We start from the raw sequence: 15,669 nt of genomic DNA, 5'->3' as shown, positions 1-15,669 counted from the left end.
ATCACATTTTGTTTATCCATCCATCTGTTGATGCATCCTTGGGTGGTTTCCACCTTTTGGCTATTGCGAATAATGCTGCTATGAACATAGGTGTATAAATAGTTCTTTGAGACCCTGCTTTCAGTGATTGTGAGTGTATATCCAGAAATGAGATTGCCGATCCTACGATAATTCTATTTTTTAACTTTTGAGGAACTGTCATACTGTTTTCCACAGTGGCTGTCTCATTTTACATTCCTACCGTCAGTGCACCAGGGTTCCAATGTCTCTACATCCTCACCAACACCTGTACTTCATTATTTTTTTAAAGATGAGAAATATTCTCAGGTTATGCCACATTAAAAAAAAAAAAACGATTCATCAGTTGTTGGACATTTGGATTGTTTCCATCTTTTAGCTATTGTGAATACTACTACTATGAACACTGGTACACAAGAATCTGAGTTTCTTTCTTTCTTTCTTTCTTTCTTTCTTTCTTTCTTTCTTTCTTTTCTTCCTTCCTTCTTTATTTTTGAAAGTGAAATTTCTGGATCATAGGGTAATTCTATATTTAACTTTTTGAGAAATCTAGACTTTGGAAGGAGATCCGTGCTCTGTTAAGTTGGCCCTGGTCATCCTAGCCTTCTTCTGCACAGAAACGGGTGAGCGGGGGACTCCTCCCTCTCTCCAGCATCCACACTGTCCCCATCCCCTCACTTCATCGCTTTCGGGAAAGCAGTTCTCTGAGCCTCTTTCACACAGAGGTGCAAGCTGCTGAAATGTAGCGGACCCTGGTGTGCAGCTGGGCTTGCCCGAGAGAGCGATGTTTAGGTCCGTCCCAGCGTCTCCGGCGAGGGCGGTGCTGTGGGCGGGAGGGGAGGCTCCTCCCGGTTCTTTGAAATCCCACCAGCTAAGCGGGCCGGGTCCGCCCTCTCCCGCGGCCGGAGCTGACCAGGTGAGCGGGCCCACAAGTCCCGTGCCCCCGGGCGGGCACAGCGGGCGGGCGGTACTCCTTGCTCGGATCCGCGCTGAGCCAGCCCTGCTTTGAGCGCCAGCGCCCCCGATCCTGCCCGCGGCGGTCGTTCCGGAGCCTGAGCGCGGGGAGCGCGCGCCGCCCGGGGCCCGACTCCCTCCGGCGTGTCCTCGCCGCCAGTTGTCGCCTCTGCGTCCCCGCCTCTCCGGTCCTGGCGCGATTCCCGGGTCCCCAGCCGCGCGCCGGCCCAGCGGCCCCGACGTGCCCAGCCCGACCCTGCCTCCCCGGAGCAGGGACCCCAGGACGTCCGGGAGCCCTGCGGACTCGGCCCGAGCAAGCCTCTTCGAATCAGCTGGCGGTGCTCCGGGGCCCCGCGGCCACCGGGGGCGGGGACCGCCAGTGCGGGGCGGGCCCGGGCCGGGGGTGGCCCTGCCTCCGGGCCCGCGTTCCTAGATCTGTGGCGGCGGCGCGAGCGCAACTGCAGCCCGAGCCGGGAGAGAGCCCGGAGAAGAGGAGGAAGAGAGGGGACCGGTCCGGTCCCTGCGGGCCTCTGGGAGCAGCAGTTCGTGCCCCCGGGCCCGGATAGAGAACCGGGACCTCGTCCGCCCGCCAGGATGCCGCAGGTACCGAGCGCGCACTCCCGGAGAGATGCTCCGAGGACCCCACGCGGCGCGCGCGGTCGCGGGGTGCGGGGGCTTCTGAGGGGGGAGAAGCTTTTCAAGAGACTTGCTTTCGCGCTCATTTCCTCACGGGAGCCGGGCGACCCGTCCCTCTGCCCTCGGAGTAGCCTCGGCGACTCGGTGGAAAAAGGTGGGAGCCCCAGAGGGCTTCTCAGCCCAGGCTGCAGAGAGGCTTCCAGTGATCCGCAGGGTCTGGCCACGGGGCGAGCGCTAAACGACAATGCGCCAGGGGACACTGGATGGGAAAGGAATGGGGTTCCTCTTTGAGAGGTAAGAGTACAGGAGAAGAGATCGCAGGACAATTTCTCCCCGAGTGCTAAATCTCCCAACACTCCCTGTGCCCCAAGAAGCTTATATTACCTTTTGTTTTTAAAACCTGACTTGGAGTCTTCCAGGTAGCATGCTTGAAGGGTACCCCTGGTTGGGGGGGGGCGTGCCTCAGAGACACATGGGGCCTGCAAGGGGTGAGGACTGTCCCACCAGGATTGCAGCTGTACCTGTGTGGACCCCAAGACTTGGCCCCCTCTGACCTTTCAGCTCACGCTTGTGCTCACACCTGACAGGCGCATAGGGCAGGGACTGAGAGGGACAGAACTGATGGCTCAGAGAAAGGGAAAAATATAAGAAAAATGGGGGTGAGGAGTTGGGGGAGAGAGGCAAGTAGTGGCTGAGCCTCATTGGGGTGCAGAGCGACTTTAACCCGGGTCCTCCAAAGACAGGCTCTGGAGATCTCACTGCTGAGGAGTGTGGGCAGCAGGCTTTCCCCGGGCACAGGGGTTGCTAGGTGTCTCCGGTTCCCAGGAACCTCAGGTTTTCCGTGCTTGCCTGCCCTCCCCCGTGTTCCTGACATTTGAGGTCCTCTCCAGTCCTCAGCTCCCTTACATCCCAGCAAGTTGGTCTGATGTTTTCAGGCTCTGGGCCGGACTGGGACTGCAAAGAGAGGGCAGAGGTTCCTCTTGGTTTTGGGTCCCCAGCAGGGTAGGCCCCCCCCCTCCCCCCCCCCCCCCGCCCCCCGCCCTCAGCCCCCATGTACTTCCGTGGAGTCATCTGGTCAGGATTCCCCTCCCCTTCCTTGTGGCTGACTGAGGAGGCCTGAGCACTCAATAGTAATTCTTTGCAGTCCTAGGGTGTAACACCCTCCCTCTCTAGGGAGCTCCGTGCTTTACAGATGTTATTGATCTGCTGCCTGGAGGATGTTGAAACCCTGAGTGTTTAAGCTATTTACCTCAGGACACACAGCCAGTCAAGGAAGGATTTTGCTCCAGAGCCACCCTTCTAACCTACTCAGGGATTTAGGCTGTGATTTCAACCCTGCAGCCTCTGCCGGGGGACAGGCCTTGGTAAATGCTGTGCCGGACTACCAGGGTCGCAGAGGACTTGGGTGTGGGGACAGGAGACCAGTGAGCAGAGGAAAAAGGGGTCTGCTAGATAGGCTCCGGGCTTTTAGAGCTGTGTTTTGCCAGAGGAGGGAGACCAGCTCAGGGGGAGCAGACACGGTTGTCTCATACACGGCTGATGGATGATATTCAGCATAATTTCTCTTAAGCCCCACAGAATCGGACAATTTCACAAAGACCAAGTTCAAACTGTTAGGACAGGGAGTAGAGTTTGGAGCAGGGCACTTCCATTCTCTTTAGCTTCCCCACACTCAACTTTGGTCCTTGAGCAAACCTGCAGCATTTCAGATCTTCAGTAGAAACGAAATACACTGAGCCGGCGCCTGGTTGTCTCTACAGCAATGCAGCCTCCCCTGTAGGAGTGGGTCTGTGGTTTTTGTGCATCTGTTTTCTCTCCCTGGTTCCTTTATTTCCGCTCCATCACTCAGTGTTCGTTCTGAGCAGGTGGCTAATGGGTCTGCTTGGGTTACAGGATGGTTTTGAATTTGGCCAGTTCACTCACATGTGTAGCCAACTGCTTGTATGTCTTTCAGAGGCTTAGGATGGAGCTCAGATACTGTCCCCCAAGGATGCTGGCAGACACATTCTGACTCATTAAAGGAGAGCTGAGTGTAAGCAGAGAGGGGAGAAGACATCAGCCTCCCACACATCACCTCAGAGGAATTCTAAGGAGCGCTGCTCAGAGCACCACCTGGCCCGATGGAGATCACAGCAGGGGTCATGGATGAGGACGCCAGCAACACCTCCACCACCTTCCTTTCTGTGCCGGCCTCCCCTGGAGCCCACGCTGCTTCCTTCCCATTCAACTTCAGCTATGGTGACTATGATATGCCTTTGGATGAAGAGGAAGATGTGACCAATTCCCGTACTTTCTTTGCTGCCAAGATCGTCATTGGCATGGCCCTAGTGGGCATCATGCTGGTCTGTGGCATTGGCAACTTCATCTTCATTGCTGCTCTGGCCCGCTACAAGAAGCTGCGCAACCTTACCAACCTGCTCATCGCCAACCTGGCCATCTCTGATTTTCTGGTGGCCATTGTCTGCTGCCCCTTTGAGATGGATTACTACGTGGTGCGGCAGCTGTCCTGGGAGCACGGCCATGTCATGTGCGCCTCTGTCAACTACCTGCGTACTGTCTCTCTCTATGTCTCCACCAATGCCCTGCTGGCCATCGCCATCGACAGGTGAGTAAGGGGGCACAGAGACAATAGGAAAGGGGCATTGGAACTGTCCCTTCCTTTACAGCAGGTGTGGACTGATGACAGAGATTATTCTCCATCCATGTGGATGCATGGGGGGTTAAAAAGTGGGCCCATTGACTGAATAGTAAGGAGAGTTCTAGTTTCCCAGCTGTGGGCAGGGACAGTAGAGCTCCCCAGAGTTGGGCAGTTGGGAAGGCTTTTGATCCCTCTGCTATGGACATGCGCCTAGATGTATCCGGTCAAGGTCTAGAGGTACATAGGTAAGAGGAGTGTGGAAGGACAAGTTCAAGTTCCAGGCGGGTACCTCTTGAGTCAACTTAGAAATACTGAGGAAGATTTTCTCAAAATACAAGCAGCCCTTCCCCAACCCCCAGCACCAGCTGATTTTAAAATAAGATTGATGATTTGTTTTGAACAAAATAGAAAAAAGAAAAAGGAAAAAAGGTAACATACTTTTACTTGTTCTTTTTTGTTGTTGCATTAATCAGTTTGCTCCTTTCCATACATTTGCACATGACGGTATAGAAGACCTGTTTCTAGTGATGGGAAATCAAAGCAATAAGAGCAGTCTATGTAGATCTTTCTTCTGTTGTGTTTAGTCTCCTCGTTTAGGACAATCACTTGTGCTAAGAACCAGGATGGGTTTTGTTCCCTCAGGACAATCTTTGCAAACCTCTCTGCCCAAAGTTTACTCACATTTACGAAGCACCTTGGTATAGTCCAGAGCCAGTTGCCTGGAGGGTCAGGACCAATGTGTACTTGGATCTGAACAGCCCGTCTCTCTCCCTGAACCCAGAGAGCCCGGAGCCCAGATGCCCTCCCAGTTTCGTGGCCCTAGGGCTCTGGTGGAGTTCAGCCTGCCCCTCGCCATCAGGACATCCCAAGGCAGTGTTCCAGGGAAGAGCACAGCAGATGGAACCTGTTTCCTGAAGCCAAAGGCAGAACAACCAGAGATTGGATAACCTGGAAACAGGCCACTACCCAGGACAGGGAGTCAACCCTATTCTCAAGAAGAACCCTGGCTTTAAAAGCATTAAGGGTTGGGGCCTTTGTCTCCTTTCTTCTGGGAGGAGTGACGGGGAGTTCGCCGCTTAACCAGCCCCAGCTCTGTCCCCTGTGGAAAGAAGGTGCTCAGAGTTGTCATCCCTGCAGAGGGCTACTTTGGCCAGGGTCCTCCATAGGAGTCCGGGAGCTCCACGGCATTTTAGCCACCCAGGAACAGACCCTGGGTGAATCAAGAAAGGGACAGTCAAGTAGAGTATCTGTCCCTAAGTCCCTTTCAGGGCGGTCAAGGAAGAGCTCCAGGAACCTTGTCTCTGATCTTTCTGAAAGTAGAGGCTGAAAGCATAGAGGGTCCTTTCCCGAAGTTTCACTCCAGCAAGACATCTTTGCGGAGGGGGTGCTCCCAGCCACTGGAAGTGGGGTAGGTTACTGCCGGCTTTGGGGCAGGCCCGTGTTCCCTAGGTGAGATCCATTTTCGGATGTAGGGGCGCATTGTCGGAAGGGGTCACACGGCGGGAGGGCATGGCTTCAAGGGGACAGAGGCCAGGAGAAGTTAAGGGGCCTTGGGTTATTCTGAACACGTAAGAGGTGATGTCTGTGTCAATCAACCACCTCGAGCTATTGCAGTTTTTCACATTCGTATCCTACTTATGTACCAAACTCAGCTAAAATCCTGCAGGCATTTCTCTTGCAGTGTGAGTTTATGTAATGCAATTTAGATACAATAAAAAAGTTCATTGGAGAACGTGTTTTGCATCGTGGGACTGCTAGTGTTTATAGTGGGGTTGTGACTGGAGACTTGGAAGCCAGGCACTGGAGGAAAGCACTGTTGGCCTGCACAGGCCGTCGGGGCCTTGGCCAACTAACTGGCCGCTCCAAGGTGTGAAGTTACTTTACTGATGTTTGTGATCCTTGCTTCAAAGTATCTGTATGCGTTTTTGCCATCTAATTTCACTTTTGTGGTCAGGACCCCATTGGTTTTTGTCTGGCCTTGTGTGTTGTTCAGGATGTGATCAGGGATTTTCAGGTTCTATTTGGTTAGTTTGGGACAACTCATGTTTATCTCGATCTAACAAATACACTCCAGTTATAAGAATGCCTTTATTTCTGTTTAATGAAATTGTTGGGGTGGTGTTAGTGGTTATTCTGCCACGGCTGCTGCTGTACCTGCCGGCGGCTGGGCCCCGTGTGAGTTCTTGAACGCCTCTCTGCCTCGGTTTTCTCATGTGTACAATGGGAATAATAAGAAGACTGAAGGATGGGTTGCCTTGAGGTTTAAAGTTTTTTTTTTTTTTTTTTTTTTTTGAGAGAGAGAATGAGAGACAGCACAAGAGGGAAGAGGGTCAGAGGGAGAAGCAGACCCCCTGCTCAGCAGGGAGCCCGATGCGGGACTCGATCCAGGGACTCCAGGATCATGACCTGAGCCGAAGGCAGTCGCTTAACCAACTGAGCCACCCAGGTGCCCTGCCTTGAGGTTTAAAGGAAGTAATACATGTAATTGTTTGGAACACGGCTTAAACTGGAGTAAGCAACAAATAAACAGTGGATCTTAGAATTTTTAAATGAATGCTTCCAGGAACAACAACAAAACAAATACAAGTAAACTAATGGAAGTTTTCTATTGAAGTGATTCATTTTCATTGACGTGATTGTTTTTAGGATGTGATGTTTAAAAAAGGATAATGCAAGATTTCTAAGAAATGCAGTTATGACGCTGTAGCAGAGCAGAACTACTTACGTTCTAGCTTCTCTGTTTCTGAGATTGGTTCCGTGGTTCTTGCAGATATCTACGCTAGCAAGGCTCTGTTGTCACGGCTGCTCTCTCCCTTTTCCAGCATGCCTTTGGTTTAAAGGACCTGTCAGTGCCTACTCCACCCGCCCCCCGCCCCCCCCCCCCCGGCCCTGTTCACTCCAGCCCGGGCTCCTTGCCTCAGTGCCTCTTGGCTCTGCCCAGCTGCCACCGCTCCTCCCCTCACAGTCCGTGCTAAACACTCATTCATTCAAACAGCGCGTTTTTGTAGAGCAACTATGATATGACAGAGACCCGGCCAAGCACTGGGTGCACGACGGTACAGGAAAGAAAACAGCTCCTCGCCTTCGTGGAGCTTTAACCCACGGGAGTGGAGAGAGATCACAGTCAGGCAAACAAACAAAGGTAATTTCAGAAATGCTCTGAACAAAAAAGACAAACACTGAAAGTGACAGAGGATGGGAGCTGCTCCAGGTACGTCATCAGGAAAGTGTCCCTGAGGAGAAGGCATTTGAAGGGAACTTTGAAAAAAATAAATAAATAAATAAAGCCAGCCGTGTGAAGATGGGGAAAACGCATTCCACACAAAGGAAATTATCAGTGCAAGGACCTGAGACAGGAACAAACATGAAGGGTTCAAAAAACAGAGAAAAGGCTCCTGTGGCCCAGGGAAGAAAGCAAGGCTGCAGCTAAATTAATCTTCCATCTTGTACACATCTCCCCTCTCTTGCTCAAAAGACCTATACTAACTCCATTGTCTACAAAATATGGCTCAAATCCCTTCACCTTTTATTATGATTATTGAGTCCCAGACAGCCTCCCAGGCTCAGGCTAGGTAAACACATTTATGTCCTGTTTTCTAAAAGAGGTTGCAATCTTTTTGAGAACTGTCATGATGGCTTGTTACATTTCTATTCATCCAGTGCCAAGCACTTGCTGAGAGTGAAGGTTTACTAAAATCCTAGGTGCCCAGAATTCACTAATAGTAAGAAGTTACAAAAGAAGTAAGACTGAGCTCTGGAGGAGCTTACCATCAGGGGGAGGGGGATGGGGATGGTGGAATAACACTTAGTAAACAGAACATAAAGTAAAGGATGAATTCTAAATGAAATTTACAGAAGGGTGACATCATTGTGTACTAGAGGAGTCAAAGGAGGCTTCATGGAGGAGGCTGACTTTTAACTGGCCTTCAACTAATGATAGTCAGTAAAGGACAGGAGAGGTTTTCCATGAGGGTAGGGCAGTGTTTGCAAAAAGACGAGGTGGGAATGCTTGAGGTATGAGGTCCCTTGGGGAGGTCTGTGGGATCCTCGGGGGCAAGGAACAGAAGCAAGAGTCGAGATCAGAAAGGATAGGGTCATATTCCAGAAGATCTCAAAATCTAGGTACAGGAAGTCAGACCTGGAGCGGGGAGCTGAAAAAGATCATCAGAGGACTCTGTCCCCCAAGGTCTGGGTTCCCTCTTGGATGTGGAGACACCTGCATGGACTCAATGTGTAATCCATAGATCCCAGGGGGAATGACCAGCCAGCCTGCCCACTGACCGCTCTTCTCTTCTGTCTGCATGGGGCCAGCTAAGGCTTGAGTACCTGTGCTCAGCCTTAAGAAGCACAAATGCTCCCCAGTGAGTTCATTGATGGGGCTGACTGGCCCGGGGAGTGGGTTCTGAATTCCCTGATGATCTCATGAATGGCCTAGAAGCTGCTGCAACCACCATTTCCATGGTTTGATCTGGGGCTGGGTCCTGGGGATAGAGGGAGCCCACATTTTCTTTGCTTAATCACCTAGCCCACCCTCATCACACAATCACTGCCTAGATGTTTCTTTGTCCAGCAACCTTCATTCTTTGTTCTCTGGGAAATGTAGGCTCTAAGTGGATCTGGACCTGAGCCATTATACTGGTAGACACATAGGGCAAGCCAAGGACATCCACATAAGTAGAGAAAAGTAGCTGCCGTTGGCCTGACTCCTTGAAACATCAATAGGTAGAAATCAACTGCGATGGAGAGAAAAGAGAAAAAGGATGCTAGGATTCTGGTAGGATGCCAGGAGGGTAGAAAGAAGGGTAGAAAGAATTGCTCCAATAGGAAAGGGAGGGAGGGGACAAGTGGCGTATAGGAGACCCAGCTGGATTTGGAGCAAGACATGGATGGGTCTGCAGCAGGTTCTGTCAATTTCTAGCTGTGTGGCTTTTGGCAGGTTATTTAACTTCTCCGAATCTCAGTTTGCTCATCTGTGAAATGGTCATCTTTGTTCTCTTACCTATTCAATAGACCTAGGGACATGTAATGAGAAGGTGGATTTAAAAATGCTCTGTAAATTGTAAGCTGCTTTACAAACATAAGCAAGTATTACTAAGCTAGAGTTCTGGAGTTCTGATCCTACCATAGCCAAGACTGCTGGCAATCCTTGAAACAGTTTCGCAATTTTCTTTTTGGTAAATGTATTTGGAGGGCTTCTTGCACAGCTCCTGGTGCTAACCCTGGGGTTGGAGTCGGGGTGAAGGCCAAGAGAGCCGGGATGGAATAAACATCTGATGGGGAGTCACAGGTTACCCTGAAGATTAATTTTGATGTGAAGATAAATAGATCCAATAAAATAGCAAGTAGCAGAGAACTTGAAAATGAACTATTTGCCAATAACAGGTAAAAAAAAATTGCTGTGTATACCGAATAGCTCTGAAAAAAGACATTTTAGGTTGCTAACCATTTCTTGTAATTAGAAACCTCTGGTTGTTTATTTGCAGTTGATGCCGGCAGGCTGGGTCTGAGGGCCCAGAGGGGGTCCCGCAGGACCAGCCAAGAGGGGTCCCTGGCTGCACGCAGGACAGAAGGCAAACACGAGCCAGCACGAGGTGAAAGCAGTTTATTGAAGGTTTAGAGAGAGTGCAGGGACAGACAGAGTGGGAGACTCAGAAAGGAAAGGAGAGACTCTCTCCTTTGTTCGAGGTCTGGGGATTTTATTGGGGACTATGGTCTAGTATATGTGTTCTCTCAGGCATCCAGGAACTGGTTAGAACAAGGACCAGGGCCCAGGTGTTACTCCTTGGAGCTGGGGGTCTTCGTGTTGAGATGTCTGGAGCCGGTGGTCTGGAATATGCATCTGATGGCTTTGTCGGGTCATTCTTATGTGGCCCTTCCTTAGGTGATATCTATTCTAAAGAAATCATTAACTCCTTGTCCCTTCCAAGGAGGACATATACTCTTTGCATTATGAGGCATGTGTAAAACGGGGGTGCAGTTCCTAGCAAGAATAGAAGCAGGAAAAGGAGGAAAAAGCAGATTTTTATGGAGTCCTTTAGTTTCCCTATGTCACACTGTCTAACTGGAACCTTGCAGTATCTCTGTGAGGTCGGCGAGGCGGATGATATTCCCATATTACAGATGAGTAAATCGAGCCCATAGGGCTAAGAAAAGTGACTCAAATTCACATAATAAGTTTGTGGCAAAGCTGGAATTAGATTCTTGGTCTTCTGACTCCTAGATCGTCATCCTCTCCTGCTTGTTCATTGAAAAAAAAAACCACTCTGATCTTGAAACATCATAAGGACTTAGGAAGTTGCCATTGAGAAAGGAAGGAATAGAATTACACAGTGAAAATTCATATAGTAAACAAGTATAAATATAGAAATATTCTTTGACAGAATAATCAATAGAACATGGTGGGGCAGCTGAAGAGGGAGAGAGTGAGTGAGAGCAAAGATACTAAACTCCTAGTACTTGTTATGAGTCTGAGTGAGTTTGGCGCAGTCATTGTGGTGGGAGCACTGCGGTCTTTCTGAGGGGCCCATACACGTGCATTGCCAGGAGCATTGCCAACACCCTGCAGACATTCCCATTCCACCCTTCAGTGCTCGGGAGATTGACAAGAGTGACAGGGACTGTTGCCGGTGGCAGAGGACATCAAGCAGCCAGCCGGGTGTACAGAGGGTGGACCCAACCCATCCAACTTCATCTCACATCTCTAGAAGAGAGCAGGAGTCTCACTCCAGCGAACTCTCCAGATGACACTCGGTGGAGCTGGCTGCCTGTGTTTGGGGGAAGAGGGACACAAATAGCAGGAATATAATCAGGAAAAAAAATAGGAATGAACTTCTTCCAATCAAAATCCCAAGAACGATGACCTCAAAGGCATTGGTTTTGAAGGAAATAGAGTAGGTCTGCCTTTCCTTCAGGCTTCTCTCATATTTGCTCTTGGCTCTACCTGGGAGAAGCCATGGGCACGTGAGAATATGGCGTTGTTTAGCCATTCCCTCCCACTTCACTCTCCGTCTTTCTCCTTCTCTAACTTCTACCCCCTGCCAGACACAGAAAGTCTTCCAGGAAACCAGAACTCTCTGGGAAGGAGGCTTTCATACCACACAAATGACTCATATCCTCCAGAAAGTGCTCTCTCTTTGTTCCTGGACCACTGTGGCAACAGCAGTGTGGTTTTTTGGGAAAGAACAAAAGCAATATCTTTTACTGTCTGATGCTTTGTGGTTAAAAAAAATACATTCAATGTATATTCTTGATTGATTTTTCACATCAACCATGAGATGAGGTTAAATGTTTTCTGTCGAGGGTCCTGGGGTATATGACCTTGAGAGTGTCACTCATCTGTCTCCAGATTCCATTTTTACACCTGAAAAATAAGGTACATTGTCACACACTCTTCCTTCACTTTTGCATACGGAACAATATTTTTAAAAATGTGGAATGAAGACAAAACTTTGCCCAGGGCTCCCACTGGAAAGGGCAAGTTCTCCTGACAACTCTTTGGAATTATCAGGCCCTCTTAGCTCTAAACAGTGGGGTTATTAGGATGAATGGCCCTGGACACAGGAAGGACCTGGGAATAGTGACAGGCCAGAAGCCAATGGGAGGCATTACTACTACACTTAATAATAGTTACCATTTATCGAGTGTATATCATATTTAAAACTGTCTCCTTCACACGTACTTTTCAGTTGCACCTTCTAATATTGTTGCCGAAACAATATCACCCAGAACTTCCTCCTCACAGTCGTTGACCCTATTTCTGTTCTTGTCCTAGATATCTGGCCATTGTCCACCCGCTGAGACCCAGGATGAAGTATCAAACAGCCACTGGCTTGATTGCCTTGGTGTGGATGGTGTCCATCCTTGTCGCCATCCCTTCCGCCTACTTCACAACCGAAACGGTCCTCATCATCGTCAAGAGCCAAGAGAAGATCTTCTGTGGCCAGATCTGGCCAGTGGACCAGCAGATCTACTACAAGTCCTACTTCCTCTTCATCTTTGGCATCGAGTTCGTGGGCCCCGTGGTGACCATGACCCTGTGCTACGCAAGGATCTCCCGGGAGCTCTGGTTCAAGGAGGTGCCGGGCTTCCAGACGGAGCAGATCCGGAAGAGGCTGCGCTGTCGCAGGAGGACGGTGCTGGTGCTCATGTGCATCCTCACCGCCTACGTGCTGTGCTGGGCGCCCTTTTACGGCTTCACCATCGTGCGCGACTTCTTCCCCACCGTGTTCATCAAGGAGAAGCACTACCTCACCGCCTTCTACGTGGTCGAGTGCATCGCCATGAGCAACAGCATGATCAACACGCTGTGCTTCGTGACCATCAAGAACAACACCATCAAGTACTTCAAGAAGATCGTGCTGCTCCATTGGAAGTCTTCTTACAATGGGAGCAAGTCCAGTGCAGACCTCGATCTTAAAACCACAGGGGTGCCAGCCACGGAGGAGGTGGACTGCATCAGACTGAAATAAGCCGAAGGACCTTTCAAAGTTTAAGCAAAGACAGACCTTTGGGACGCTGACCAGTGTACTAGGACACAAACCATCAACCAAGAACCCTTGGTTTGCTGCAGAGAGCAGAGTAAATGGACAACTGTGTGAACACTGTGCCCAAGGAGCTCAGAATTTCTAAAACTGATATGACTAGGTACCAGCACCAGTGGCCAACATTCGCTAAATGTCTAATTTGTGCAGAGTAGGCACTGGTGAAACGTGTATGTGTTGACAACATTTAACTGTCAGAAAGAAATAGGGATTAAGCCAAGAAAAATACTGGGGCATAGAGAGCCTGGAATGAGAGACTTTCCAGAAGGGAACCCAAGTAGGCATCTAGGATTGCGGTACCTGTGTTTGTAGGGTGATGGTCTCTCTGAGCATCTCAGCTACTCATCAGATACTGATGTAGCCCATCTCTAGGATTGTCCTGAGGCTTGAGTTCACTCCTAACATTTGTGGGGTTGGGGCAAGAATACAAAACAGACTCCTAATTCTTTCTTCAACCCTTCTATTCTCATCTCTGGTCCTGATTCTCACTGTGAGGAGCCTTACGTGCATGCACATGGACACCCCAATATGCATGGGCAAGTTCTGTCCAAACCCTCCTCCTCAGCACTGCTCCATGGCTACCCCTTGGGCTTATAGCTGTGCCCATACATGGTGCGACTCATCATCAGGAGAAGCCACAGAGACCCTGGAAGCCATTTGGTCAAGGTATTAAGGGGTTCCGGATATTTTGACTTGCTCCAGGGAAGGCCTAGGCTCAGGACGAATATGTTCTCTTGGATCCATGGACTTCTCATCCCAAGGGGAGAAGTGCAAATGGCAGACCTCTAAGAGCTTGTGGGGCTCAGGGCAGGAGCTCAGGTTTTCTGGGTCAAAGGATGATACTGCTTCTACCTCTCAGTTATTCTGGCTTGGACCTATTAGGCTTCCTCTTACATCCTTCTTTTCCTTCCCTTGTGTCCATGCTTGTGAAACATAGAATCTTTGAAAGTAGACACAACACCTCATGGATACGGCTGTTAGCCATTTCCCATTTCCACCAGCTCTCACCCTCACTTCTTACGATTTGAGGGTGAGATGTGTTTGTCATGGGTGCCTGAAACCCATCACAGTTATTAATCCTTTGGATTAAGACTTGCTTTTCTTTGAAAATGGATATAGTCTTGGGACAGATAACCTGTCATATTTCCACTCCTCATGTAAATGAAGCCATGTGATCCAGTGGCAGGTGGTGAAGGTTGGTGGTACAGCCCTGGGCACCCAGGAAAGACAGGGACATACAAATGGGTGGTGGGCGCCCAGTGGGATTCAGTGACTCCACAGGCTTATTGAAGGCTCATCCTACTTTCTAACGCACCCTCATTGTTTGGTGTTTCAAACTGTAGAATTTGGACTTGTGGAACAAGAAGATCTGATCCAGCCTTGGCTCTGTCCCCTGTGTGACCCTTGGGAAAGCTTCTCAAAGGGGACAAACATAATACCTGTGATAGCTCCTGATGAGGTGGTTGTGAAGAACCAATGAGATAATACGTGGGTAAACTCTTTTCGGCCACACGAGTAATCAAAGGAACGGACCAATAACTGTGTGTAACGTGCCTGACAAGGAAAAACTTGTCACCTTGGCTTATGTATCTAGAAACCTTATCATCTCCCCCTTTCCATTATTCTTTGTGTGAATTATTCCTTTACCTCTCTTAGCCATGCTGTATGTGTTACGTTCCTAACAACATGGGGTTCAACAAGGCAGTGAAACTTGGTGGTAAAAGTGTAACAGGGAACGGCAGTGTCTCCAGTTAGAAGATGAGCTCAGGGTTTTAAGAATTTCAGAATCAGAGCATCTTTATAATCTTGGAAGTGTTGACCACGTTCCTGTGCCTGTTCCCAGCCAGCATGAATCTGGGCAATGTGATATTGTTTCTCAATCTTTTTTCACTCTCATGGGTATGTGTACCTACAGAGGAGATGTGTCCTTTTCCTCTCAAATAGTTGGAGAGAGCACATTTCTAAGGCTATTTAACTAACAATTGTATGGCGTTTCCCCTCCCAATATAGTCAACTCTTTATTTTGGGCAGCAAAGTTCATTTTTTTAATAGTTATTTATTTCCCTGGAAGACACATTCAAATACCTATTTATTTCTTCCTATTCATCATCCAGCAGACTTATTCTAAGTGCAATCCGAATACTCTCAGAGAATAAAAACTGATTAAACTATTATCCCAAATCCAACATGCCTTGGAAGGCAATTCTCGTTTCTTATAAAATTACATGTTACATTCTAAAATCGGGAAAGTTAGCTTTGGACCAAAACATAATTAAAGGACATAATATCTTGTTGTTCCGTTCACCTTTTCCATTAGAAATGCTAAGCAAGAACCGACTATTAAATAGGAGCTTTTTATATGTGACAACCACGCTTCTTTTTGCTTTTCAGCCTAGAATGTATCAACTTTTCACTCGAACTGTCTGTAATATTTTTAGATGTTGTGTCTGCTTGTGGTTTTACAGTGAATGAAAGTGTTGTGTTGTGATCAAGTGAAATTAAAAAAAATGCACATATATAATCATGGACCGTAGTGTGCCTATAATTTTCATCCCTCTTCCCCATCCTCTTCTTAGTTACAGTGTGGTGCTTCTTTCAGTGAGCACTGAATAGAGGCTGATTCCATGATCAGCAATTGTGAGAACAGTGCTACCTCATACCCCTTTTACCATCGAACTTCTCTTCTCTGTCCTAAAGAGATTTCACTGCTTTGTATCTTCTTCCTATAAGCCTGCTCTGGTAAAACCATTAATGCTTTTTAGCATCTGAATGCCAAGACTTGAAACCTGAGGACCCGTTTATGCCTCTTACATAAGCTACGGCTAACCCTTTGAATAGGCTTAATGTCTGCACATGTGAAACGAACCAGGAGATGAATGTGAA

The 15,669-nt window shown here is 48.8% G+C and overlaps 1 protein-coding gene across 1 annotated transcript; it reads left to right on the top strand.

The window, feature by feature from the left end:
* The first annotated feature begins 875 nt into the window (after positions 1-875).
* Positions 876-15,293, top strand: PROKR1 (prokineticin receptor 1). The gene is made up of 3 exons (XM_045883769.3): positions 876-1,575; positions 3,563-4,213; positions 12,018-15,293. Exons 2-3 carry the CDS (start codon positions 3,729-3,731, stop codon positions 12,712-12,714), a joined length of 1,182 nt encoding a protein of 393 aa, XP_045739725.1. The 5' UTR covers positions 876-1,575; positions 3,563-3,728; the 3' UTR covers positions 12,715-15,293.
* Positions 15,294-15,669: the final 376 nt, after the last annotated feature.

Source organism: Mirounga angustirostris, unplaced genomic scaffold, assembly GCF_029215605.1.
Source record: "Mirounga angustirostris isolate CCGP_5_RB_7025 unplaced genomic scaffold, mMirAng1.0.hap1 SCAF_10, whole genome shotgun sequence".
In the NCBI taxonomy this organism is placed as follows: domain Eukaryota; kingdom Metazoa; phylum Chordata; class Mammalia; order Carnivora; family Phocidae; genus Mirounga; species Mirounga angustirostris.
This window is presented reverse-complemented; position numbering and strand designations above follow the sequence as displayed.

Excerpts from the sequence above, each read along its gene's own strand:
- PROKR1 (XM_045883769.3), top strand. The coding sequence starts at position 3,729 with ATGGAGATCACAGCAGGGGTCATGGATGAGGACGCCAGCAACACCTCC. Across the intron at positions 4,214-12,017 it reads CTGGCCATCGCCATCGACAG|ATATCTGGCCATTGTCCACC; the intron begins GTGAGTAAGGGG and ends TTCTTGTCCTAG.